Here is a 27,841-nt window from a genome sequence, read left to right on the forward strand (position 1 = left end):
GCTCAGCTAAGTGCTCTGTGATGACCTAAAGGGGTGGGATGACCTAAAGGTGCGTGGGAAGGAGGCTCAAGAGGGAGGGGATATACATATATATATGTATAATTCATGTTTTTATACAGCAGAAACTAACACAACATTGTAAAACAATGATATGCCAATTTAAAAAAGCGATTCCATTATATACATATGTTTTTTCAGATTCTTTTCCATTATAAATTATTACAAGATATTGAATAAGGTTCCCTGTGCTATACATTAGGTCCTTATTGTCTATCTTATATATAGTAGTGTATATATGTTAATCCCAAAGTGAAAGTGAAAGTTGCTCAGTTGTGTCTGACTGTTTGCGACCCCATGGTCTATACAGTCCATGGAGTTCTCCAGGCCAGAATACTGGAGTGGGTAGCCTTTCCCTTCTCCAGGGGATCTTCCCAACCCAGGGATTGAACCCAGCTCTCCTGCATTGCAGGCGGATTCTTTACCAACTGAGCTACAAGGGAAACCCTGTTAATCCCAAACTCCTCATTTATTCCTCCTTTCCCTTTCCCTTTTTGTGACCATAAGTCTGTTCTCTTTTCTGTAAGTCTGTTTTGTACATAAGTTCATTTGCATCTGTTTTTAGATTCCAGATATAAGTGATATCATAAGGTATTTGTCTTTGGCTTACTTCACTCGGTATGATAATCTCTAGGTCCATCCATGTTTCTGCAAATGGCATTACATCATTCTTTTTCATGGCTGAGTAGTACTCCTTTACATATGTAATGGAATATATATATATGTGCCTCACGTCTTCTTTGTCCACTCATTCATACTGATGAGTTCCTTAAGCACATCACCCAGCACAATGCGTTTCTCACACGGGATATAGTCCTGAAGGGTACTTGTTGATTTCCTCAGCTTAATTTGTAAATCACAGCAAGGCTTCTTACCTCAGTTATCAGGTTTCTCTTGTCCTGCTGCTTGTTATCATTTCAGACATCATACTGCCTTGCCCTTTAGAACTACTTTTGTCAGCATTTTAAAACATCAGCTATTTCAGTGTTCTTTATCCAGTGACTTAACCCAAGGTGGAGCCAGTCTGCTCAAATCTGCAGCAGGTCACCGCTGATGAATAACATTTCTGAAAGCATATGCTCTGTTAGGTGTGACAGTCTCTCATAAGTAAAGTTGGCAGCTACAGCAGTACTTAACCTAACTAGCAATGTAACCTAAACAGTTTCTATTCCAAATACATTTTATTCAGGAAATAATGTGTGTGTGTGTGTGTGTGTGTATGATACATATGATTCTCTCATCACTCTAGATGTAGCCAGATGAGCTGTTACCAGATACTTGTTCTTATCAAAGCAATTATTGTTATAATATAATATAATCCTTACCCTTTTTTTAGTACTTTTTATGAGAACCATTTTGAAAGTCTTTATTGAATTTGTTACATTGTTTCTGTTTTATGTTTTGGTTTTTGGCTACGAGGCATGTGGGATCTTAGCTTCCCAAAAAGGGATCGAACCTGCACCCACTGCACTGGAAGGCAAAGTCTTAACCACTAGACTGCCAGGGAAGTCCCCCCTTCCCTTTCAGTATGAGCTCTAGTTTTAAAACTTTAAATGTTTATATCTTCCAAATTTCATAGGCAAGGGCATAGTCTTCTTTATGGGAAAATCACTAAGTAATAAAGTCCTTGGAGAGCCTGACCACGGAGTCTGTGAGTGTGGTTTTCAGCAGTGTGTGGGGTGCAGGCATCTGCTCAGGCTAGCAACTGAATGTATTTTTGGATCCAAGTATAAACCTTTCTAGATAAATGTTTTTAGAAAGTCATTTTAATGAGAAAATCCTGCCCAACAAAGGAAATCCTTTTTTCTGTTTTAAATCACGCTTCCCCAGTTTAGTGAGTAGGACAGAAATTTGACATCAACCCTAATTCAACACAGCTGGAAATTTCTGCCCGAACACTCAAGTCTACGGGTTTTGATCATGAGGTGAGTTACGCAAATTCTCTTTGAAATATTGCCTGACCAAGTTAGGGCTACCGAATCAGACATGTGTAGAAGGACAGGAGGGAAGATTTAGGGCTCTTCTTGAGGCTGATAAAAGGCAAGTGTGTGTGGAAGAGCAGGGACAGACACACAAGACCCGCTAGTTGCCCTAGAGGCAGGAGATCATCCCAGGCAAGCTGCTCTTGGCTGCATCCAGGGAAGGGACTGAGTCTAGAGACATCTCACAGGTCTCTGCCTGGCTCTTCACACTTGGTGAGAGGCGGCCTTGGCCAAGGCAGGCTGAGAAACCACATTGCTTCCTCAAGACCTGGCAAAAAAGAAGTCTCCATTCCTTGCTTCAACAAATGTGTCCTGAGCATCTTTTGAGAACTAGGGAAGTTGCACTGGAACTCCAGGGATGGAAGGACCCCATTTTAACCCCATCTAGTTGGAGAGATAGGCAGGTGCATACATGTGAGAGAAGTTCTGTCCATGGTATGGGAGGAACACCCCAGCCTGGAGTTGAGGTGGTAAGAGATTCAGGGATTCAGGAGCATGTCTGGAGGAAGTGAGGTTTGCAAGGTTTCTCAGAGGAGAGGGGGCGTCAGCCAGGCAGAGAAGGGAAAAGCTCAGTAAGAGGCTCTATTCCTGCTATAGCTTTTTTTCATTCTGGCCTATGGTGAAAATAGTTACTCCTAGGGCTAAATGATGGAATAAATGTGTAGAAAGAAAAAAATAATAATTTGAATGGCTGAAAAGACTGCCTGATGGGACAAATTACTAGAGAGTTTTCAAAGCCACTTTGAAATGCCAAACAACCTGTACTTTATCTGTTCAGAATTGCAAATACTACAGAACTCCATTTCAGCCAGGAATACCAATAATTTTCTTGTGGGGGATATTTTAATTTTCAAGTATCAGTCATGTAGTCATGTAACATTTTGGGGGCCACAGTTAATTTAATAACTAAGTGGGAGCAAATGTTACCAATTTCACGCTGAGAGGAGCCCAGTGCATGAAGAACTACTGAATATGGTTCAGAGAATGTCCATTGGGAATCTAGCAAGTCGATGGGAAAGATGGGCAGTTAAGGCTCTCAAATCCCAGAGGGGTAGTGGTAAAGAATGCAGGTTCCATCCCTAGATCAGGAAGTCCTTTGGAGTAGGAAATGGAAACCCACTCCAGTATTCATGCCTGGAAAATTCTATGGACAGAGGAGCCTGGCCAGCGACAGTCCATGGGGTCACAAAGAATCGAACATGACTGAGCAACTGAACACATAGATACATGTTCTTATTCAGAAAGGAAAACAGGCCATCCTTCCCATGTGACTCACCCGCTCTCCTCTGCCTCCAGCCTTGGGTTTCATGGACTTGGAGACCAAAGGTCCCTCGCTCACCACTGCATCCTGGATTGTCCTGGTTATCATCACCAACATCTAGGTGACGTGTATGCAAGTCATGGAGGAGGTACCTCTTTGGGTGAGGCTGAGCCCTCTGGGAAACAGGACCGACTTTGCCGAGTTTTGAGGGAGGAAGGAAGAGAAGAGACAGCTTCTGATGCTCTTTGCTTCTCTGATTCTTTCTGTCATCACTTGTAGCCCCCTCAGTCCTGCCATGGGTCAGCCCTGCACAAATCCCTTTCTGTGTCCTTTATCCCACCTCCTTGCATCATGGTTAAGTCCAGATCCAGAGGAAAGAGCTGGCTAGATGTGGGAAGACCTCTGTCTTGGACCCCAACCCACCACTTTCTCTCTGTGTGACCTTCAGCAAGTCACAAGACTCTTAGAGATGCTTCTGATGTGTGTATAAGGAGGAACTGAATTAGATGAGACCTAAGTTCCTAGGCCCACCAGCTCCAATTCTCTCTGCTTAGGCATGAAGGTGCTTGGGGAAGCATCTGTGACATTCTTAGCAGCCCTGACTGAGGTGGCCCTTTGTACACGCTTGCGTGTAATGTCCTGGGAAACAGGCGAGAGTGAAAATGAGGGACTCCACTTTCTTGCAGTTACATCCCAAGCTGGGGCCTCAGGAGCAGTGCGCTGCTTAAAGAGTGCACTTATTTTGGCTTAAAGAGAAATGCCAGCATTGCCAAAGATCTGTTGAAAGACAACTGCTTTGAAAAGAAATTCCCTTTCTGTTAAAACTAACAAGCAAACAAAAGCTCTTCTATGGCTCCTATTTCCTTTACCTTTTTATTTGATTTTTTTTTTATCGGATGATAATCGCTGAATAATATTGTGTTGGTTTCTGCCATACATGAACGTGAATCAGCCACAGTAAGGAAGACAAGAGACAGCTTCTGGTGCTGTTTGCTTCTCTGATTTCTTTTGTCATCATTTTGTAGTCCCCTCGGTCCTGCCCTAGGTCAGTTCAGTTCAGTTCAGTTGCTCAGTCGTGTCTGACTCTCTGCGAGCCCATGAATCGCAGCACGCCAGGCCTCCCTGTCCATCACCAACTCCCGGAGTTCACTCAGACTCAAGTCCATCCAGTCAGTGATGCCATCCAGCTATCTCATCCTCTGTTGTCCCCTTCTCCTCCTGCTCCCAATCCCTCCCAGCATCAGAGTCTTTTCCAATGCGTCAACTCTTCTCATGAGGTGGCCAAAATACTGGAGTTTTAGCTTCAGCATCATTCCTTCCAAAGAAATCCCAGGGCTGATCTCCTTCAGAATGGACTGGTTGGATCTCCTTGCACTCCAAGGGACTCTCAAGAGTCTTCTCCAACACCACAGTTCAAAAGCATCAATTCTTCAGCGCTCAGCCTTCTTCACAGTCCAACTCTCATATCCATACATGACCACAGGAAAAACCATAGCCTTGACTAGCTGGACCTTTGTTGGCAAAGTAATGTCTCTGCTTTTGAATATGCTATCTAAGTTGGACATAACTTTCCTTCCAAGGAGTAAGCATCTTTTAATTTCATGGCTGCAGTCACCATCTGCAGTGATTTTGGAGCCCAAAAAAATAAAGTCTGACACTGTTTCCACTGTTTCCCCATCTATTTCCCATGAAGTGATGGGACCGGAAGCCATGATCTTCGTTTTCTGAATGTTGAGCTTTAAGCCAACTTTTTCACTCCCCTCTTTCACTTTCATCAAGAGGCTTTTTAGTTCTTCTTCACATTCTGCCATAAGGGTGGTATCATCTGCATACCTGAGATTATTGATATTTCTCCCGGAAATCTTGATTCCAGCTTGTGTTTCTTCCAGTCCAGCGTATCTCATGATGTACTCTGCATATAAGTTAAATAAGCAGGGTGACAATATACAGCCTTGACGTATTCCTTTTCCTATTTGGAACCAGTCTGTTGTTCCATGTCCAGTTCTAACTGTTGCTTCCTGACCTGCATAAAGATTTCTCAAGAGGCAGGTCAGGTGGTCTGGTATTCCCATCTCTTTCAGAATTTTCCACAGTTTATTGTGATCCACACAGCCAAAGGCTTTGGCATAGTCAATAAAGCAGAAATAGATGTTTTTCTGGAACTCTCTTGCTTTTTTGATGATCCAGCAGATGTTGGCAATTTGATCTCTGCTTCCTCTGCCTTTTCTAGAACCAGCTTGAACATCTGGAAGTTCACAGTTCACATATTGCTGAAGACTGGCTTGGAGAATTTAGAGCATTACTTTACTAGGGTGTGAGATGAGTGCAATTGTGAGGTAGTTTGAGCATTCTTTGGCATTGCCTTTCTTGGGATTGGAATGAAAACTGACCTTTTCCAGTCCTGTGGCCACTGCTGAGTTTTCCACATTTGCTGGCATATTGAGTGCAGCACTTTCACAGCATCACTTTTTAGGATTTGAAATAGCTCAACTGGAATTCCATCACCCCCACTGGCTTTGCTCGTAGTGATGCTTCCTACAGTCCACTTGACTTCGAATTCCAGGATGTCTGGCTCTAGGTCAGTGATCATACCATCGTGATTATCTGTGACATGAAGATCTTTTTTGTACAGTTCTTCTGTGTATTCTTGCCACCTCTTCTTGATATCTTCTGCTTCTGTTAGGTCCATACCATTTCTGTACTTTATCGAGCCCATCTTTACATGAAATGTTCCCTTGGTATCTCTAATTTTCTTGAAGAGATCTCTAGTCTTTCCCATTCTGTTGTTTTCCTCTATTTCCTTGCACTGATCACTGAGGAAGGCTTTCTTATCTCTTCTTGCTATTCTTTGGAACTCTGCATTCAGATGCTTATATCTTTCCTTTTCTCCTTTGCTTTTCATTTCTCTTCTTTTCACAGCTATTTGTGCGGCCTCCCCAGACAGCCATTTTGCTTTTTTGCATTTCTTTTCCATGGGGATGGTCTTGATCCCTGTCTCCTGTACAATGTCACGAACCTCATTCCATAGTTCATCAGGCACTCTATCTATCAGATCTAGGCCCTTAAATCTATTTCTCACTTCCCCTGTATAATCATAAGGGATTTGATTTAGGTCATACCTGAATGGTCTAGTGGTTTTCCCTACTTTCTTCAATTTAAGTCTGAATTTGGTAATAAGGAGTTCATGGTCTGAGCCACAGTCAGCTCTGGTCTTGTTTTTGCTGACTGTATAGAGCTTCTCCATCTTTGGCTGCAAAGAACATAATCAATCTGATTTCAGTGTTGACCATCTGGTGATGTCCATGTGTAGAGTCTTCTCTTGTGTTGTTGGAAGAGGGTGTTTGCTGTGACCAGTGCATTTTCTGGGCAAAACTCTATTCATCTTTGCCCTGCTTCCTTCTGTATTCCAAGGCCAAATTTGCCTGTTACTCCTGGTGTTTCTTGACTTCCTACTTTTGCATTCCAGTCCCCTATAATGAAAAGGACATCTTTTTGGGGTGTTAGTTCTAAAAGGTCTTGTAGGTCTTCATAGAACCATTCAACTTCAGCGTCTTCAGCGTTATTGGTTGGGACATAGACTTGGATTACTGTGATATTGAATGGTTTGCCTTGGAAACGAACAGAGATCATTCTGTCGTTTTTGAGATTGCATCCAAGTACTGCATTTCAGATTCTTTTGTTGACCATGATAGCTACTCCATTTCTTCTGAGGGATTCCTGCCCGCAGTAGTAGATATGATGGTCATCTGAGTTAAATTCACCCATTCCAATCCATTTTAGTTCGCTGATTCCTAGAATGTCGACATTCACTCTTGCCATCTCTTGTTTGACTACTTCCAATTTGCCTTGATTCATGGACCTGACATTCCAGGTTCCTCTGCAATATTCCTCTTTACAGCATCAGACCTTGCTTCTATCACCAGTCACATCCACAGCTGGGTATTGTTTTTGCTTTGGCTCTATCCCTTCGTTCTTTCTGGAGTTATTTCTCCACTTACCTCCAGTAGCATACTGGGGACCTACCAACCTGGGGAGTTCCTCTTTCAGTATCCTATCATTTTGCCTTTTCATACTGTTCATGGGGTTCTCAAGGCAAGAATACTGAAGTGGTTTGCCATTCCCTTCTCCAGTGGACCAAATTCGGCCCTACACAAATCCCTTTTGGTGTCCCTCCCTATTCCATCACAGGTTAGGCAAATAATATGGATAAAATTAGAGACTAGGGTAAAGTTGACAATGAAGCCCCCTACTCTCCTGACAGGGGACCTCTGCATAGTGAGCCTAAAACCAATGACTTAAAAAGGACATACTTGAGAAAAGTGTTCTCAAAGCAAGAGGGATATAGTGGTAACAGGCCTGATGCCTCCCGCCAACACCCTGCCACCCTGGGCCAATGGAGCACACGCACATTTATGTTCCTAGGAGGATGTAATCCTTGGGGATTTACATAGGGTGGCGATCTTGTTCTTCATCCTAGGCAGTGAGTGTGTCCCCAAGGGGGCTGTGAGATCTAGAGACAGGAATCCATTCATCTAGTACACTTCTGCCTCTCATGAGGAAGCATCTTACTGTACCATGTCCACTAAAGAGTCATTTTCCCCAAAGCTAGAGGGAAGCAAGCTCTCACTGGTTACATCCTGAGCAAATATGTTATCCAGACTATGCACCTGCATATTTGACCAGAATTCAGGGATCTGGGGACTAGTGACCATCTCAGGCTCATGACTCCAGTTCCCAGCACAGCTGGGCATTCCCTACCCTGAGACGTCTGGGTGTTAGCACTTTAGTGCACTTCAAGATCTGATTGGTCTAGGGACCAGAAGGGGATACCTCCTGTTAATGTTGTGCAGGGGTCCTGTCCATTCAGGCAGGCTCCCATGTGGTGTATACCCATGCATCCTACTGTTTTAGCTACCATGATAACATATCACACTCAGCTTAGTGATTAAAAAAAAAATTTCGTATATGCATGGACCTGTGAGGAGGACTGTCTTTGCCCCACATGGTCTGAGTGTTTAATGAATCACTTGAAGGCGGGTCCTCAAATTGTCTGAAGGCTCAGTCCTGCTCATATCTGGCTATTGACTGGGCCTTTCACTGGGGCATTCAGCCAGACACCTACACCTGGCCAAACCAAGTGACTTGGGCTTCCTCATGACATGGACCCTGAGTTCCAGGGCAAGTGATCTGAGAAGACATACCACCTATTATGATGTTGATCTGGAAGTCAGACATGTCAGCTCCAGAGGATCCTTAAAGGACCAGCCAGGTTCAAGGGGGAGAAGCATTAATAACAATCTGTCTCCTGGCAGCACAGGAAAGGTTCTGGAAGGCCATACTGCTGTGGCCACACACACATTCCGCCCTGCCTAGGCACAGCATGGGAACAGCAAGGAGGTTCTACCCGGCCCCTCCAGGGTGTGGTCCACAGGCAGGGCTTCCACAGCTTTGTCCAACTGATGCTCATGACTCTGGTTCCGTCTGGCCCTCTGTGGACAGATGGGATTTCTTTGAATGATGGTGAATTTTTTATCAGATTGATAAAATATGTAAATCTTCCCTCTCGTTAGCTGTCACTTCTCAATTTAGGTCTTAAGCTAATTCCATCCCCATGGATCCATATGAGAGCATTATGGTAAAGCCATAAGCCATTCAAATAACACCCAGGTCACACGCAGCGTCCTTTCAGTACAGGATCAGAATGTGTCCGCAGTGATCTGTGCAGGAGTGTGGTGGAGATTCTGTAACTTGAAGAGGCGGTCCCACGAGAGCATGCCAGTCAGCTCTTCTGTTGCTGATCAGAGAACATTGATCTCACTGAGTTTGTTTCCCTGTGCCTCTTTGTGCCTTTTCATCTTTTTTTTTTTTTTTTTCAATTATTGAAGTATAGTTGATTTACAAGGTGTGTTAGTTTCAGGTGTGTAGCAAAAGGATTCAGTTATTACATTTTCCATTATAGGTCATTGAAAGTGAAAGTGAAGTTGCTCAGTCATGTCCTACTCTTTGCGACCCCATGGACTGCAGCCTACCGGGCTCTTCCATCCATGGGATTTTCCAGGCAAGAGTACTGGAGTGGGTTGCCATTTCCTTTTCCAGGGGATCTTCCCAATCCAGGGATCAAACCCGGTCTCCCGCACTGCAGGCAGACGCTTTACCATCTGAGCCACATAGGTCATTACAAGATATTAAAAATAGTTCCCTATACTATACAGTTGGTCCTTGTCAGTTATCTATTTTATCTGGAGTAGTTTGTATCTGTTAATTGCATACTCCTGATTTATCCCCTGTCCTTCCCCTTTAGTAACCGTATGTCTTGCTTTCTATTTCTTGTGTTTTTTAAGCTTTAAAAAAAATTAAAAAAAAATATTCAGTTGTATGTCTTCCATACTTTTTCATTATGGCCTGAATGAATATTCTTAGTGACTTTTTTCTTTATTATATTTCAGAGATGTGGAAAATACAACAAAACATTGAGAAGAAAATAAAAATGTACCATAATGCTGGCCCTCCAAAGAATTGTTAATATTTTAGAGCTTTGCCTATTTGACTATTTCCTCATTATTAAATATTCTTCTATTAAAATGATTTTAATGGCTAAGTACAAATTGAATATACCAGGACTTATTTTAACCACTCTGTTTATTGTTGGACACATGTTATTTCCTCTTTCTTATACTCTTAATGCAATTACTTTTGCATTACTAAAATAACAATAACTTTTTATTTAACATATGACAGAGATTTTCAATATTTATTAAAATGCTTAATAAAAATTATTTAAATTTAAATACATAAATTCCAATAAAGGGACTATTGAGTCATAGACTATAAATAATTTAAAGTTTTGCTGTTGTTGTTTAGTCGCTAAGTTGTGTCTGACTCTGTTGCAACCCCATGGACTGTAGCCTGCCAGCCTCCTCTGTCCATGGAATTTTCCAGACAAGAATACTGGAGTGGGTTATCATTTTCTTCTCCAGGGGATCTTCCTGACCTGGAGATCGAACCTGCCTCTCCTGCATTGGCAGGCAGGTTCTTTACCACTAACATTATCAGGAAAGCCCAAAGTTTTTCTATATGGTCTTAAATCACTTTTCCAAATTCACACAATCACTATCAATCTGCACATAATTTTAAAATAAAAACAGGCAGGAATTATGTATTTGGGGGAATATGTAAAGCCATATTTTAAATGGACTTAATTTAGCTTTGATTTCTATTTGTTTTAGCCCCAAGATGAAAATTGAATCATTTGATTCCATCAAAGAGTGTTTTCAATTCCTCAGCTTCATGTTCTGATTCTATGCTTTTGTGTCTCTTTAAAGTGTAATCTCTGCCATATATATTTTCCCACTAACACTGTATTTTTCTCCTTCATGTATGGCTTGTGGTTTCGCTGCTGTCAATCATTTTGCTCCAGATGTTCTTTTTCTTGGTGTCTCATTTAGTTAATGCATGACTATGCCATTACTCATTGCTCGTTGACTTAACTTCCATGTAATTTGTCTACTCTGTAATTCTACATCTTTGAATGATCATGTTACTACTTTTAGAGCAGGAAAATATACATGTATATGTGATTTTTACATGTTTACTGTTTTCTCCTCACCACTACTATGGTCAGTTATAAACAAACCTTCACACACACTTCACATGCTTTCTTGTATAATCGTGTCCATTTGTCTGCAAAATTGTATGTTGTCACTAAGTTTTTTGTACATATATTAACTTATAATATATTAGATGTCTTCAGTATTTACGGTAGTTATGGGTACTTCATCTGCGCTGTTTTCTTCTAATGTAGTTGACCATTTGGGATATAAACTTTAGGGAATGATGGAGTTGATATAGTGAATGTTAAATTACATATCTTGATTAAATAGTTATTTTTGGACTCCAATTATAGTATTATACAACTTGTGAACTCTAAGGACTTTTTAAATATTGCCACACCAGGGCATTTTGTTGTTTCTTTTCTAGCCATTAATTACAGCTTTTTTAGTAACTCTGCAATTTAATCTGAATGTATATCTCAATTCTTTTCCCTATGCAAAATTATTTTTATATACCCTCTAGGGCTTTCACCATTAGTTGGAAAAATATTAGTTTTACTTTTGCTTACTTTTAAATTCTGAGCTCACTTTTTGCTGCTTATTTATTTACTTATTATATTTTTATTGAGATATAATTGACATATAACTGTGTAAGTTGAGATGTACATTGTTTTTATATGATGCAGGTTATTACAAGATATTGAATATAGTTCCCTGTGCTACACAGTAGGTCCTTGTTTATCCATTTTAATGTATAGTAGTATATATACGTTACTCCCAATCTCCTAATTTATCCCTCCTCCCCCTTTCCCCTTTGGTAACCATAAGTCTTTTTTCTATGTCTATGAGTCTGATTCTGTTTTATGATAAGTTCATTTGTATCATTTTCTTAGATTCCACATATAAACAATATCATATGACATTTGTCTTTCTCTGTCTGACTTAGTATAGTAGAGATTCTAGGTCTAGTCATACTGCAAATGGCATTATTTTGTTCTTTTTATGGCTGAGTAATATTCCATTGTGTATATATGTACCATATCTTCTTTATCCATTCATCTGTGGGTGGACATTTAGGTTGCTTCCATGTCTTGGATATTGTGAATAGTGCTACTATGAACACTGGGGTGCGTGCATCCTTTTGAATTATAGTTTTCTTTGGATATATATCCAGGGGTATGATTGCTGGTTCATACAGTAGCTCTGTTTTTCATTTTTAAAGTAACCTTCATATTATTCTCCACATGGTGATTTTGTACAGAAAAGTGACATAAAGAGGGCTCTTTTCTGGTTCATGTGTTGGATACAAGTATGAAGGGGAAACATTTCCGAAGGCGGGAGGTCCCAGACTTGGCTATTCATTCATGGAAACAATGAATGCCATGTGCCTACCATGTGTCTGACATTCTGCCAGGAGCTCTGAACCTAGCAGTGAGCAAGCCGCCATTGTCCGAGCTCTTATGGGGCTTGACAAGGATTGTCCCTTCTTTTATGGAACTTATGCCCTGGTGCGAGAGAGGGAAAATGAGTATTTGCACTGGTGCTGATAGCAGCTGTACATATAATACAGGTCTCCTGGCATTTAAAGTCTCCTTGGGAACGCTCTTGCACTGTTGGTGGGAATGTAAATTGATACAGCCACTCTGGAAGAAGGTATGGAGATGCCTTTAAAAACTAGGAATAAAACCACCATATGACCCAGCAATCCCACTCGTAGGGATATACCCTGAGGAAATCAAAATTGAAAAAGACACATGTATCCCATTGTTCATTGCAGCACTATTTACAATAGCTGGAACATGGAAGCAACCTAGATGTCCATCAGCAGGTGAATGGATAAAGAAGTTGTGGTACATATACACAATGGAATATTACTCAGCCATAAAAAGGAATGCATTTGAATCAGTTCTAATGAGGTGGATGAACCTAGAGCCTATTATACAGAGTGAAGCAAGTCAGAAAGAGAAAGATAAATATCATATACTCATGCATGTATACAGAATCTAGAAAAATGGTACTGAAGAATTTATTTGCAGGGCAGCAGTGGAGAAACAGACATAGAGAATAGATTTATGGACATGGGGAGAGGAAAGGAGAGGGTGAGATGTATGGAGAGAGTAACATGGAAACTTCAGTTCAGTTCAGTTCAGTTGCTCAGTCATGTCCTACTCTTTGTGACCCCATGAACTGCAGCATGCCAGGCCTCCCTGTCCATCACCAACTCCCAGAGTCCACCCAAACCCATGTCCATTGAGTCGGTGATGCCATCCAACCATCTCATCCTCTGTCATCCCCTTCTCCTCCTGCCCTCAATCTTTCCCAGCATCAGGGTCTTTTCAAATGAGTCAGCTCTTTGCATCAGGTGGCCAGAGTATTGGAGTTTCAGCTTCTTCAGCATCAGTCCTTCCAATGAATATTCAGGACTGATTTCCTTTAGGATAGACTGGTTGTATCTCCTTGCAGTCCAAGGGACTCTCAAGAGTCTTCTCCAACACCACAGTTCAAAAGCATCAATTCTTCAGCGCTCAGCTTTCTTTATAGTCCAACTCTCACATCCATATATGACCACTGGAAAACCTTACATTACCATATAGATAGCCAACAGGAATTTGCTGTATGGCTCAGGAAACCCAAACAGGGGCTGGGGTAGGATGGGGAGAGAGATGAGAGGGAGGTTCAGGAAGGAGGGGGCATGGGTGTACCTATGGCTGATTCATGTTGAAGTTTGACAGAAAACAACAAAATTCTGTAAAACAATTATGCTTCAATTAAAAAACAAATAAAAGTTTAAAAAAATCATAAAAAAGTCTCCTAAATATTCTAGCTTTCAGGGACTGTGACCAGTGTACAGATACATGTTCAGTGCCCTATTGGAGCCCTTGCCCCTAAAGGAACATCTCTCTGTTATTACAGGTCAGTCTCTCTTTGGTTAGAATTCCTAGTCCAGTATGAGTTTGCCTATGAATGCAGTTCAAAGACCCAGGCTTCCCCTTTGATAAATCCACTTTAGGAGTTGATATACTGGATATAAGTCTTAGAAATGACCGGATACAGGAGATAAACTGTGGAGTCATGTAGATACAGCTTATCATTCAGTAAGAACCTGAAATTGCCATTCTCAAGAATGACCTCCAGGGAAGACAAAGTTTCTGGCATGATTCCAATGGGATGCAGAAGGTAGCAGAGCTGTGTTGGGGATTCTTCCCTTTGCAGACCATTGGATAAATCACAGATGTGTTCATAGCCCTGAAAATATCTGTAGTTTACTAATGATATATTTTTATTTTTCCCTGGCCAGGAATCTTACATCTTTTCAGCAGAACTTGGAGAAAAATGTGAAACCATAGGCAAGAAGCTGTTGTACTTAGAAGATCAACTGCACATGGCAATCCACAGTCATGATGAAGATCTCATTCATATCCTTTTAATCCTGCAGATGGAGCACCTGTTAGGTTGCTTTGTAAAAGAAAGTCTTAAAAAATTGCACAGTTTTCCTATGCCTCAGCAGATGGAAACAAATAGATACTCCTGGTATTTAGAGTTCAACACACCTCTGATCTCTGAGATTATTCAGTATGCGATGTTTTCTCTCTAGGTTTTGGTAAGTTGGCATTTTTGATGACTAAACCTGACTGCTAATAATTACCAAAGAAAATCAGACATGCACAAAATGAGGCCAAAGAAAAATGTAGTTTTGGGACTGTGCAGCTGGGTTTGTCAGAGAAGGCAATGGCACCCCACTCCAGTACTCTTGCCTGGAAAATCCCATGGATGGAGGAGCCTGGTGGGCTGAAGTCCATGGGGTCACTAGGAGTCGGACACGACTAAGCGACTTCACTTTCACTTTTCACTTTCATGCATTGGAGAAGGAAATGGCAACCCACTCCAGTGTTCTTGCCTGGAGAATCCCAGGGACGGGGGAGCCTGGCGGGCTGCCGTCTCTGGGGTCGCACAGAGTCGGACACGACTGAAGTGACTTAGCAGCAGCAGCAGCAGCAGCAGCTGGGTTTGTGGGGCTCAGATGGTTGAGAGTCTGACTGCCTCGGTTTTCTAGGAGCTTTCTGAATACCGAGAAACCCAAATCCATCTTCAGCTTCCTCTTCCATGTGATTCTGCCATACAAGGGGCAGGAGAGTATCACACAAGTGGGACTTCATATCACTCCCTTCCAGTTTTTTCTCATACAAGATTCAGTGCATTTCCTGTCATATCTGCAAATCCCTTTGTCAAAACTAGTTGCCAGTGAGCAAGATGGCACAAGAAACTGCTGGCTTAGGTGTCTGTCCACGTGAAGCACTGAATCGCATATTAATCAGTGTGTGGTTTGTCCCTGGTTAGCTCTTCTGAGGGCAGAGGAGTGCATGCAAGATGGATGAAGGCATATACAGCTCTGTCCTGTATTTTTTTTTTAGGTATTTAATCATAAGTTGAAACTTCTCTAGATGAAAGTACTTCTTTGTTCATTTATCCTTTCTGTTCAGTAGTATGACTTTTATTACAGGTATTTGTGAGAAATGTAGCTATTTTGAACTTTGTTTCTCATTGCTGTCTTTTCAGAATTCTAGTTCTTACCAGACTTTATCTGGAATATGTGTGTGTGTTTAAAGAGATTTGAATGGTCAAGCATTAACTGTAATCACAAGTATTCAGATCCACAGTCTAATGATGGATTCAGTGTTGTGTCTCCTTTCTCCTTATAACCTGAAATCTTTCACCTTGCTTATTAAATTTAGCAGGAAAAAAATTTTCAACTTAATCAGTGATTATTTCCAATTGCTCAAGGTACATTTTTAAAAGCATTCTGTTTTTTGTAACTCCCTGCCCCTAATAAACTGTTATTTAAGCTCTTATTAAAAATCTGGCCAAAGAAACAGTAGCAGTATATTTGCCTTTCACTTTTGTTTATTTCATGTTCATGGATCCCACAGATTTGAGCAGTAGTTAGGGGAGTGTGGCCTCCAGCAGATGGACAAGTGACAGTCTGCGCCTGGGCATCTGGGAGCAGGGTCCTGCCGAGGGCCAGTGCACACTGGGCAGCTCCTGACCAGCAGGTGGGCTTGTTCGTCAGTGGGAAAACCCCTCAGCTTCTGGTGGGCTCAGGTAACAGTTCTGACAGCTGCATTTGAGGTCTGTGTTAGCCTCTCATTTAGAAATTTTCAAAAACGTTAGTTTGATTCTAGGGAATTGGGTTTTCTCTTTAATAGATTTGGGTAGTGGGAAGGAGGCTGAGAGGGGACAGAGATGTGTATAAATGGGATGCTTTTAGTGTTCCCAACCCAGATTCAGGAGCAATGGGATCATGGACAGTGGATAATGCCTCTATCAGTTCAGTTCAGTTCAGTTCAGTCGCTCAGTCATGTCCGACTCTTTGCGACCCCATGAATCGCAGCACACCAGGCCTCCCTGTCCATCACCAACTCCCAGAGTTCACTCAGACTCACGTCCATCGAGTCAGTGATGCCATCCAGCCATCTCATCCTCTGTCGTCCCCTTCTCCTCCTGCCCCCAATCCCTCCCAGCATCAGGGTCTTTTCCAATGAGTCAGCTCTTCGCATGAGGTGGCCAAAGTATTGGAGTTTCAGCTTTAACATCAGTCCTTCCAATGGACACCCAGGACTGATCTCCTTTAGGATGGACTGGTTGGATCTCCTTGCAGTCCAAGGGACTCTCAAGAGTCTTCTCCAACACCACAGTTCAAAAGCATCAATTCTTCAGTGCTCAGCTTTCTTCACAGTCCAACTCTCACATCCATCCATGACCACTGGAAAAACCATAGCCTTGACTAGACGGACCTTTGTTGGCAAAGTCATGTCTCTGCTTTTTAATATGCTGTCTAGGTTGGTCATAACTTTCCTTCCAAGGAGTAAGCGTCTTTTAATTTCATGGCTGCATTCACCATCTGCAGTGATTTTGGAGCCCACAAAAATAAAGTCAGCCACTGTTTCCACTGTTTCCCCATCTATCTGCCATGAAGTGATGGGACCAGATGCCATGATCTTCGTTTTCTGAATGTTGAGCTTTAAGCCAACTTTTTCACTCTCCTCTTTCACTTTCATCAAGAGGCTTTTTAGTTCCTCTTCACTTTCTGCCATAAGGGTGGTGTCATCTGCATATCTGAGGTTATTGATATTTCTCCCGGAAATCTTGATTCCAGCTTGTGTTTCTTCCAGCCCAGCGTTTTTCATGATGTACTCTGCATTTAAATTAAATAAGCAGGGTGACAATATACAGCCTTGACGTACTCCTTTTTTTATTTGGAACCAGTCTGTTGTTCCATGTCCAGTTCTAACTGTTGCCTCCTGACCTGCATATAGGTTTCTGTAGGTTTAGAGATGCCTCTATAAGCATCTCTAAAGTCAGATAACAACATGTACCTGTAAGGTTCCCAGATGCCACAAGTGAAGAACCTGCCTGCCAATGCAGGAGATGTAAGAGATGTGGATTTGATCCGTGAGTCAGGAAGATCCTCTGGATGGGAGGACATGATAACCCACTCCAGTATTCTTTCCCTGGAGAATCCCATGGACAGAGGAGCCTGGCAGCTTCAGTCCATAGGGTCATAAAGAGTCGGACACAACGGAAGTGACTGGGCATGCACCCACTAAGGTTTTTATTTGAATTATTGAACATAGTTCTTATACATGGTTAAGTGCTTGGTTTTAGGAAGAAAAGCATTTTCAGTGTCAGTGTCAAAAGATCAAACCACATCCCATTTTTATATGAGGTTTCAAGATAGATTGATTCAATCATTTTGTAATAAATCCTTGAGAGAACTGACTGGTAACCCTACAATGACTTATATGAAAAGTCATTTCATTCTGATAAAATTTCTATAGACAGATAGGGATTATTATTTCTACTTGATAGCTGAGAAGACTGAGGCTTAGAAAGTGCATGACTGTCCAAGATCATTTCTGACGAATGGCAAAGCATCCAGCCACCAGCCCATGGTCCTTCATGGCCAATCAGGAGGCAGCCATGCCTGTACGTAGCCGGACAGGCTTGTTCTGTGGAACACACAATTACTATCAAAATGTTAAGCTTTAATAAGAGGTGTTAAGTGAAGATATGTTTATTGAGAATATTGCTGGTCCTTGCTGAAATAAGTGGAAACGTAGAGGGAACAGGTCAAACCAGGATTGGGAAGCACTGGTTTTGGTACTGAAGTCACCCTCCACCAGTAACATTTACACCACAATATGGATTTCAATGCAGACTTTCCTCTGCAACTCTGGCTTTGTTCTGTGTCACTGATTGAGAGTAAATACAAAGAAGGTATCTTTGAATTCAAACAGAGTGGCGCTTAGTGGATCTCGGTGCCTTGAGATAGAAAGGCACATTTACAAGGCACAGCTGAAGCTTCTTACACAAACTGAAGCCCTTGTTTCAAATGAGAGCTTATCTCGATTCAAAGAGGCTGCTGAAATCCTCCAGCCAAACTCCGACTGGTTTGTGTTTCCATTCTTGATCAAAGAGACAAAGCTGAGTGCAGTTGAAAGAAACAGCTTGCCGTCAACAACAGGAAAGAATTTCCCAGTGAGTGTAGTACTTTTGTTTGATTCCATTAAGGACTCTGCCAGAGCCTCCTGTGTGTAGGCTGCAGAGTGAAAACATGATTAATTCGAGCCCACATCAATGTCCATGTCCAGAAGATTCAAGCCATGGACACTGCAGATGCGGGAGGCACGGAACTTTGCATAAGCCATGAGTGTGAGAAAGCCCTGGGGCTGTAGCATCAGGAGAGGGTGGGCCAGTCACAAGCAGTGGGGCTGATCTTCCCAGCAGATCCTCTGGGCATCCTGATTTAACATCAAGGCTATGGACAGCTGACTTGTAGTCTCTTGCTTTTATGAAGAAGACACTGGATTGACAGAGTGGAGGAAGGGGAGAAGACAGGCCGTGTCTCTTCATCCTCCTGACAGGCTCACTAAATCACACCGAGTAACAGCACCAACCCGTCAGGAAGCACACGGCAAGCATCTGAGAAGAGTCTGCAGCATTAATTGGAAGAGCCGGCATCACAGAGGTGACTCACGCCTGGCATCTAAGGCGAGGACGGGAGGTGCGACTTCACTGCCACTCAAGCCGGGATTTCCAGGAGTGTTTGTCTGAGTCTGTAGTATAATTTCACAGTCACTTTGGATCCTAATTAGCAGTTGTGTTTTGAAAAAACATGTTAAGGGGATGGAATCATTCCTCCCCGTACATAGCGCTTTAACTGAAAACCACCTAAGTTAGGTGGATGTTTTAGCAGCGATTTTTCTCTTTCTCCTTCATCTTCTACAACACACTTTCAGAAGGAAAGAAGGACACCTAGGAGTGGGACACTGAGCATATTTCAGAGCCCCCAGGGTAGTTCTGCACGCCTCTGAATCCTAGATGAGACGGGACAGACTGATTCTATCTGTGGTTCTATTTGCATTCTTGTCCAGGAAACCCTCCTGGATTTCTGTTCTTTCTCTTTACTTGGAATGCGTGGTGCCCAATCCATTAGTTTTGGTGGTGCTTGATGGCATGCAAACATTCTAAATACATCCAGACACATGCACAGATGCCACATGAGCTTAAGAGCCCTTGTTTGGTTCAGCTTTAAAACATGCAGATGTAACTGACAAAGGAAATGGGAGTTTGGGGGCTTGCTCTTGCCTCCTTGGAAATGCTTTCATCTTCTAGAACTGAAGAGCTGGAAGAGGGATTGTGACCATCATGGTGTCATAGATGAAAGAACCGAGACCCTAAGACGCTGCAGTTTGACTGTTGTGTGGACTGGTCTGATGCGAATATGGGGGCCGGGGTTCTTCCCTCTGGCCCCCATGAAAAGGAGTGGAATGGGAAGAGGAGGAGTGGGAGTCCAGGAGAGGTGTGGACACCTGGCTCCTACTGCAGGCTTAGCACGGGTGAACTTGGCCCTGGGTGGCACCAAAGGAAGTGGGCCTGCGCAAGCTTCACAACCTTTGAGGCTGCTGCCTGTGGGCGGGGCTTTCCTCTTTGCTCAACAACAACTGTGCCCCTCACTTTTGGCTTTGGGAATGAAGGAAAGTTCCCAGGACTGTGGCCACAGGGCCTGCAGAGGAATCACTGTTGATAAGGAAAAACTAATTTAGCAAATGAGTAACTTACTTCTTTTGGAAGCAAAGGGGATCAGATGAACTGAAGACCGTCGTTTGACCCAGCTAATAAAATGATCGCTTGGAATCACAATTGGCAGTAAAATTCTCAATTGCTTTTGATATATAAACAAAGACCCCTTTGAAAAAATCTGAGGATCTTTGGACATGGCTGCCCTAAAGGACAATGTTGTCTTAGCACCAGAAGACGCATGTGAAATGTGCCTTTATTCATTGCAAACACACTCTGCACAATTTTACTATCAGGAAGTAATGTTCTTTGCACTTCCCTGCTGGTGCACTAGTTAAGAATCCGCCTTTCAATGGAGGGGACATGGATTCAATCCCTCGTCAAGGAGCAAAGATCTCACTTGCTTCCAGGCAGCCAAGCCCGTGTGGCAAAACTCCCAAGCTCATGTGCTACAGCGAAGACCCAGCACAGCCAAAATTTTAAAAAACATTTTTTAATTGTAAAAAAAAAATTTTAAAGAAGTAATACTCCTGCCTAATACACCCGTAGTCTGTAGCAAGGTGGTCTCGGGTTCAGAGGGGTTTAAAGATACTGGCATGCCAGCCCTTGTGCCATTCTTGTAATTAATGGGCTGATTTTCTTAGCTGCCACAGATCTTTGGTGGCGTATCTGTTACAGAGGATGAAATACCCACTTGGCTGAGAGGCTGCTAGAGCACAGGCATACTAAGAATCATTTAACTCCTTTTAGACCTCTTCTTGCACTTAGATGTAATGAGCACCTCTGTCACATGTACATAAATTCCAACACCGAAGTTTTACTCTGTTTCCTCAGAACTTTCACAAAACACATGGTCAAACACTGAACTTATTGGGGGAGCAGTCAGAAAAATCTGCATTTTATGAGTAAGATAATGAAAGCATCGGACGGTTTGCCAGCTTTCCAGAGCTGATGGGCACATCCTCAAATTTCCATCTTCTCATTCCTCCCTGTGTCCCTGGAGATTACTGTCCGAGGGGCTGAGATTGAGATTATTGTCTGAGTGTTATTTTAGTTGTATAACATAGTCTTTTTCTTTTGTGGCTTCTCTCTCATTTTCTTTTCAAAACCCTTTTTCAGTGTGTTCTCCCAGTGCTAGACATTTTATGACTAGACATTTTATGAGTTCTTTAAGAGGCAGTTGAGTTTGGTTCAGTTTCTCTCTCTAAAAACCTTGGTTGTCATTCAGCATATCACAAGAGTGGGGCCTGTAGTCCCAGACTGCCTATCAGAGGTAATGAAATCTCAGGAGTTTGTCAAGATTCATAAACTGCTTAAGCTCTACGCTTACTCTTTATAAACGTAGCTTAACTTTGTGATTAATTGGCAGCTTGGTATTTGGTCTGGGACCACTTATGCTCTTGCTTGTGTAAAGTCATATGTGTTTTCACTAAAGATTAACAGAGCTGTTCAGAGAAATAGAAGAAAAGGAAATCTTTTAAAAAAGGAAAAAGACAAGTATTGGATACTTTCTTCTCTTGGATCTCAACTCCACCCTTGTTCCCCCCCACCCTCAAGTTCAAGTGCAAAGAGTGAATCATCATAGTAGATGTATGTAAATTATGTAAATGATGAAGTCTGGTGAGGCTTCAAGAGCAAGAATAACTGCCAAAGCCTTGTCAGGGTGGCTCAGCGATTTTTGCTTAGGTGAGGTTCATTTGCATAATTCCCAGGATCCTTTGGAATTCCTTATTTAAAAAAGAAAAAAGAACGCTTCCTATAGTCATAACCTAAAGGTATCTATATCTCTTGACACTGCATCAACATCACATTTGGATAAAACAACATTGTAGTAGATGTCGGCAGTCTGAGTGGGAAGATTTCTGCAAGCTGCTTACCCTAAAGCTTTCTGTCTTCTCCATATCTGATCTAGTAATATTTAAGTGGTCTGACCTCGTGCAATAACTTAACAGCATTTAAGTGGTGTCAACATGTTTCTGTGTTTCTTCTTGTGTTTCTTCTTAAGTTCCTGTTGGATGAAGTTAAATTAGTTTGCTTATTAAATTAAGAGAATCTAAGCCACCACTCATTCTGTATTTGTCTTAGAATTGTTCTGACTGCAGGTACACCAGGAAAAGCAGAGTTAGCTGTGGACAGACAGGAAGACAACTGTTGGTTAAATGTTTCTGAGCTTAAACACCTAGAAGAGAGCTCATCTCTTTAAAGGATGGCAATCATATTATTTATTCCATAGGATTATTTGCCAAGTTCCCTGTGATTGCTTTATCTACAGGAGAAACAACTTTATAGGTTAGGTAACTAAGAGCCCAACAGTTTAAGGAAAAATGTATCAACCAACTAGCCAACCTAGAGAATGCAAGCTCCCTGCCTTCTGTCAAGTCTCTAGTGCCCCGAATGGCGGATTTACAAGTACCCTAGAGCATAATAACACATGAGAGCAGTTTAGAACCAAAGGGGTTTTGAAGTCATTGTTTCAGGAGAAAACTGAGATTCAAAATGATTTACACAAGGTGACAAGGCTGGCCAATGGCCGACAGGCACTGTAACTCATGACTCTGAGTGTGGACCTGAGGTGGCGCCCAGTCCTGGCTTTCTCCAGGAGACTCTGGTTTCCAGCCTTCTTTCCTTTCCACTGTCAGAGCACTTGGATGTGCCAGGGGCCCCCACCCCAGCAGGGGGCTTAGCAGGAGTACAGTCACTCTGATCATATTCCATGGAGCATCCTAGCTTGCCATCTGTCTCAGTCTAAAAGCTGACTCTTCTTTTTCCTGTTGGAAACCTTCCTTGAGACAGTCAATGACCTCGGGCCTCGTAGGAACTGCAGTCGCTCTTAAAAGAAGTGTAACATTTGTATTAATATTTAATTGGTCCAATTTGGAGGAACTTGAAACTGCAATTAGAGGGCAGTACCCATCTGCTTTCAGCAGGCACGTGGCTCTTCCCAGATCCCGGGGAGGCTGCAGGGGCCGCCCGTCACCTTCACGTGTGTTCCTTAACAACATGCGCACAGTCTCTCAAGGGGGAGCTCCAGATGGTGAAGGAAACTCTCCAGGCCATGGCCCTGCAGCTCCAGCCAGCAAAGGAGGCGGGGGAGAGGGAGGCTGCAGCTTCCAGTGTGACAGCTGGCGTCCGGGAAGCACAGTCCTGAGGCCTGACAGGATGGAGGGTGAGTGACCGTGTCATCAGCATGAGTGCTGGGGGCCTCTCCCATCTCTTCTGCATAACCAGTGTGCCTGAACCCATTACGGAGATGCGCGGCCTGGATGCCCAGCCAAAGGGTGGTCCTCTCTCCTGGGGCTGAGTTCAGGGGAGTTTGCAGATTGGAATATGCAGGGCGGAGGGTCATCTACTGATTTCCTTCTGTCAGTCTGAGACACTTTTACTGTGTCATTAACAAGAGCATCCTGCAGAGGACTTGAAAAAAATCTCTCTGTTACAGACGCCATTAGACAGACAGTGAAAGTGAAAGTGTTAGTCGCTCAGTAGTGTCCAACTCTTTGCGACCCCATGAACTCTAGCCCCCCAGGCTCCTCTGTCCATGGAATTTTCCAGGCAAGAATACTGGGGTGGGTTGCAATTCTCTTCTCCAGGGAATCTTCCCAACCTTGGGATCAAACCTGGGTCTCCTGCATTGCAGGCAGATTCCTTACCATCGGAACCTCATTCCACCAAGGAAGCCTCATTAGACAGAAGTTGGGGTGAATTCTCCTAGAAAGATGTCTCTTTTCCTGCATCATCTTGCTTTCCGCTGCAGTTAAAATAGCTCCTGATTTAAGAACTTATAAAAAAGGAAAGCATACATGTCTCTCTCATCATACCTGCTACACTTTCCTACAGGCACACGGTATAAGGGAGCTAATTAACCCTAGAATCTGGAAGTAACAGCTTTTCACCTTAACTTCTCCTGTGATTCTTCATCATTTCAGGAGAATTAAGGTCAAAATTTCCAGAAGGTATTTTTAAAGAGACAGCCTATCATGAGCCCCAGCCGTCTGGTTTTCCTGTTGTGGCAATGCCTATCTTTATAGGTTGGTCCCTGATGTTTCATCAGGACTTGCTGAAATTCACCGACAACTAGAGCAGGAAGGGAGTAGGGGCCATAAGTGGGTTGGGAACTTATTTAAATGTTTAAGCCTCTCCTATATTCCCCTGAACCAGTCTCACCCAGGGTCAGACAGGACATGGAAATGGAAAGCTTCAGTGCAGTATAGTACTCAGCGAGGCAGGGCTGTACTCAGATAATCAGTGCTATACTCAGTTAATCACTGCTGTGCTTGGTTAACCAGTGCTGTACTCAGTCATGCAGTGATTTATTCAGTGAGGCAGTGCTGAACTCAGTTAACCAGTGCTCAGTGAGGCAGGACTGTCGTCAGTAACAGTAATGTGGGGCACTGAAGGCCCCTCCCTGCTGAGGCGGCTGTAGAACAGGCTGAGCTCACCCAACAGCACTTCCCAAGGTGCACTGAGGGAGGCAGCCTTGAGAGATGCTCTGCAGACACACCGCTCTCCTTTGGCATGTTCGGGAAGATTCCTATGCCATCATTTCTGCTGGAGAGCAATGGTGCAATCAGCACATTAGCCTTTGAGAGTGCTTCAAGTAAGAAAACCCTCCTGATTCCGTCTCATCCCAAACTCCCCAAGTTTAATGGATCATAGCTTTTAAATTTAAATTCTATTAATATTCCATCAGTCTACTGCATTCTCTAGGGGTGTCATGATCTATATGCTGGTTTATATCACTTACGTATGCCTTAGAGATGAAACTCAAAACCTTTGCTATGCTGTGTTGTCCTTAGCTGCTCAGTCGTGTCTGACTCTGTGACCCCATGGACTGCAGCCCACCAGGCTCCTCTGTCCATGGGGATTCTCCAGGCAAGAATACTGGAGTGGGTTGCCATGCCCTCCTCCATGGGATCTTCCCAACCCAGGGATTGAATCCAGGTTTCCCACATTGCAGGCAGATTGTTTACTGACTGAGCTACCAGTAAAGCCCCAAATTTTTGCAGTGTTGAGTTAGTAAGGACTGGCCACAGTTTGTAAGTGTAATTGACTAACTGGTGTTTTTATATTTCTGTCTCTTGATGCTCACAGGAGGAGTGACGCTCCTATCTTCATTCAGATCCATGGACAGTCGACAATCTTTGTCATTTCCTGAAGTCACACTGCCATTTCCAAAGGCAGCTGGTGCTTTGCTCAGCCTTCCATGCTGTGCTGTGCTTCCATCAGGAGATGGCCCTGCTTAAGCCAGCAGGTGGCCGTGGTCCAGGGAACAAGCAAAAGCACAGCATATAAATTTTCTGATTGTATTTTCTAAAATTTTCTGGTGAGCACTTAAAAATATATACTATGCATATTTTAGTAATAATAGAATTAGTTTGTTCTAGGAATGCTTTTCAATGTTTTTCAGTGATGGAGCAAATTCCTGAATTATTTATCATGTCTAAGCAATATTATGTACTAGTCACATGGCACATGGAATTCCTCAATCCTTGAATTAATTCCAGTGAAGCAAAGCTTGTAGAGTCAGAATTGTCTCTAACGAGTCCCTACTTTGAGAAGTGTCATCTTAAAAAACCCACAAGACATTTTAAGAGTCACCTAATGCAAGTGTTTTATATTACTCAGGTACCATCATGAATAATTCTGTGAGGTTATGATGTATCTGAAAATTCTGGAAGCTAATGACTATCTGAGTGTGCCCCAAATAAGTGTTCTCCAGTGCCCCAGTGGGCAGCATATCCATCTCCTTGTTGAGATGCCACATCAAGGTGGGTGAATGATGCTTTAACCACCTGCTGCAGCTCATCCCTAGCCTTTGCTGGTGTCAGAGGCAGCCAGGAAGCCTGCACAAGGCCAGGGTGTTTCTTCTGCCCACACAACCTTCTCACACCCCTCTTCAGCCACTGTGACTCCCCAAAACCCAGGGCTGTGTATCCGAAACCATAATATAGGGCAGTTTCTGTCAGGGCAACGTAAGAGGAGATTAGAGCTTGAATTTAAAAGCCACAAAGCAATAACAATAAAAAAGCTAAGCTTTTATGGAGACAGTCAGGACCACAAGCACAAGTGTGGGTGGAAAATGATGACTTTGGGTCTGATTCCATGGCACCATGCAAGAGAAGCAATGATGAATCACGGGGTAGTCTGCGCTGAGCTGCTGGCACCTGAACGCCAGCCATTTGTCTTCCACCAGCCTGAGCTGTGGCATGTTCTCAGTCAGTGACATTCCCGGCTCCTTCTAACTTCTTGAAATTTCAACATCAAAATGATCTTCCTCAAATCAGATGAACATGTAATATTAGAAACGATTCTTCCTGTGTAGTAGGGGTGGATTCCCCAGCACAGGAGCATGAAAATGCTCACATGTGTGTGTTGGGACTGTTCCAACACCTTTGTAATCATCATCATCTTAATTCTTACTCCAACCTTATGGGGCAGGTGTTTGTAGTTGATGGAATTGCACCTCGGGAGACTGATGAACATTACCCACAGCGCAGAGCAGGTGAATAGGGGACCAGAAGCAACAGTTAGACCCCCGAAGACAGGTAGACCACTCTTACCTGTGTTCTTACTAAAGTGCTTTCAATGTCTTTGGGGGACTATTTGTTCCCCTAGGGCTTATTTGTTCCCTTGAGAACAGGTGGTCATCTTGGAACTCCTGCTTGAGAATCAGAGAACTGAGCCTAGGGAAACCCTGGCTCCTCACACCCTGAGTTGAGCCTCGCTGCACTGTGACATTGAAGTCTAGGCTCAGACAGGCTTCAAGGACCCGCCACCCACCACTGTCCTAATCCACCATTCATTCCCCATCCCCTGTAAAGTCATACCAGGAACAACCACCTACTCCCCGACAATAGGCAGATTTTCTTGAAAATGTCCATCTAATCGGTGTTTTTCAGAAAACATTAGAGAAAGCAGCTTTACACTCACTGTTTAATGGCTTACATTAAGAAGTAATTTGATGCTCTAATTTTGAATACCCTCATCTTATCTAATCTTTGAATTTTGTCATGTAATTTATTACTTCATGAAATTTACTTTTTATGTGTTAAACTAAAAATGTTACCCAAGTCATTGGTGCACCTTTAACATTTTTTTTTTTTTTTTATCTCCTGGAGTATGGAGGATAGAAAAATGTATCAGCTTTACTCATCTCATCTTTCTGTTATACGATGAATCATGTACTGACATTGCACAAAATGTTTCTAATAAAGCAATGCTTTAAAAGTGTGCATGTGCTTATTTTCAGATATTAACCAGTCAGAAAATGATAGACTTTTATATTCCAGACCCTTTGAAGAAATTGAAAATAACATTACTATTAAATGGGGAACAGGACAGAGTGTCCCCTAACAACACTGAAATATTTTACTGGAGGTACTGGCTTAGGCCAGAAAAACAAATGAGAGTTACAAGCTGGAAAGGAGGAGATACAACATTAATAGTGACAGGTGATGTCATTGTAAGCCAGACAACCTAAGAGAATTAACAAACACAAAATTTACTTACACAAATAACAACACAATCAGCTTACCAAAATCAATATGCTTTACATATACAAATAATAATCAGAACATAAAGTATAAGAAAAGACCTACTTTCAATAGCAACAAGAAAAGAAAACAGCTAGGAACAAATATAAATAAGAAACATACAAGCCTTGTCTGAAGGAAATTTTAAGATGAAGAACACAAGAGGAGAATTGAATACAGAGAATGACGTTAACTTTTGGGTAGAAAGTCATCATAAATTGTCAGACTTCTGTAAATAAATTCATAAATATTACCTGATCCCAACAGAGTCACAAATGTCTAGATATTCTCAGCAACCATTCTCTGCTTCATCCTTTCTAGAAATTCTTCATTCAGATGCTTAAATTACAAATCTACTCACACATGAGTGGAGTTTCCATG

The 27,841-nt window shown here is 42.6% G+C and overlaps 1 protein-coding gene across 2 annotated transcripts in view; it reads left to right on the forward strand.

Annotated features, from left to right (window-relative positions):
• The window catches only part of DISC1 (DISC1 scaffold protein), a 412,213-nt gene extending 385,064 nt beyond the window's left edge, over positions 1 to 27,149 (forward strand). Inside the window, exons 12-14 of one of the 2 annotated variants that reach the window (XM_025284501.2) lie at positions 14,149 to 14,266; positions 22,937 to 23,094; positions 25,020 to 27,149. In XM_025284501.2, coding sequence (XP_025140286.2) covers positions 14,149 to 14,266; positions 22,937 to 23,076 — 258 coding nt within the window. In that variant the 3' untranslated portion in view covers positions 23,077 to 23,094; positions 25,020 to 27,149. Of the gene's footprint in view, positions 1 to 9,746; positions 9,968 to 14,148; positions 14,267 to 22,936; positions 23,095 to 25,019 lie in introns of those variants that run through there. The other variant, XM_044942012.1, reaches the window with a different exon arrangement.
• Positions 27,150 to 27,841: the final 692 nt, after the last annotated feature.

Source organism: Bubalus bubalis, chromosome 4 (assembly GCF_019923935.1).
Source record: "Bubalus bubalis isolate 160015118507 breed Murrah chromosome 4, NDDB_SH_1, whole genome shotgun sequence".
Classification (NCBI taxonomy): domain Eukaryota; kingdom Metazoa; phylum Chordata; class Mammalia; order Artiodactyla; family Bovidae; genus Bubalus; species Bubalus bubalis.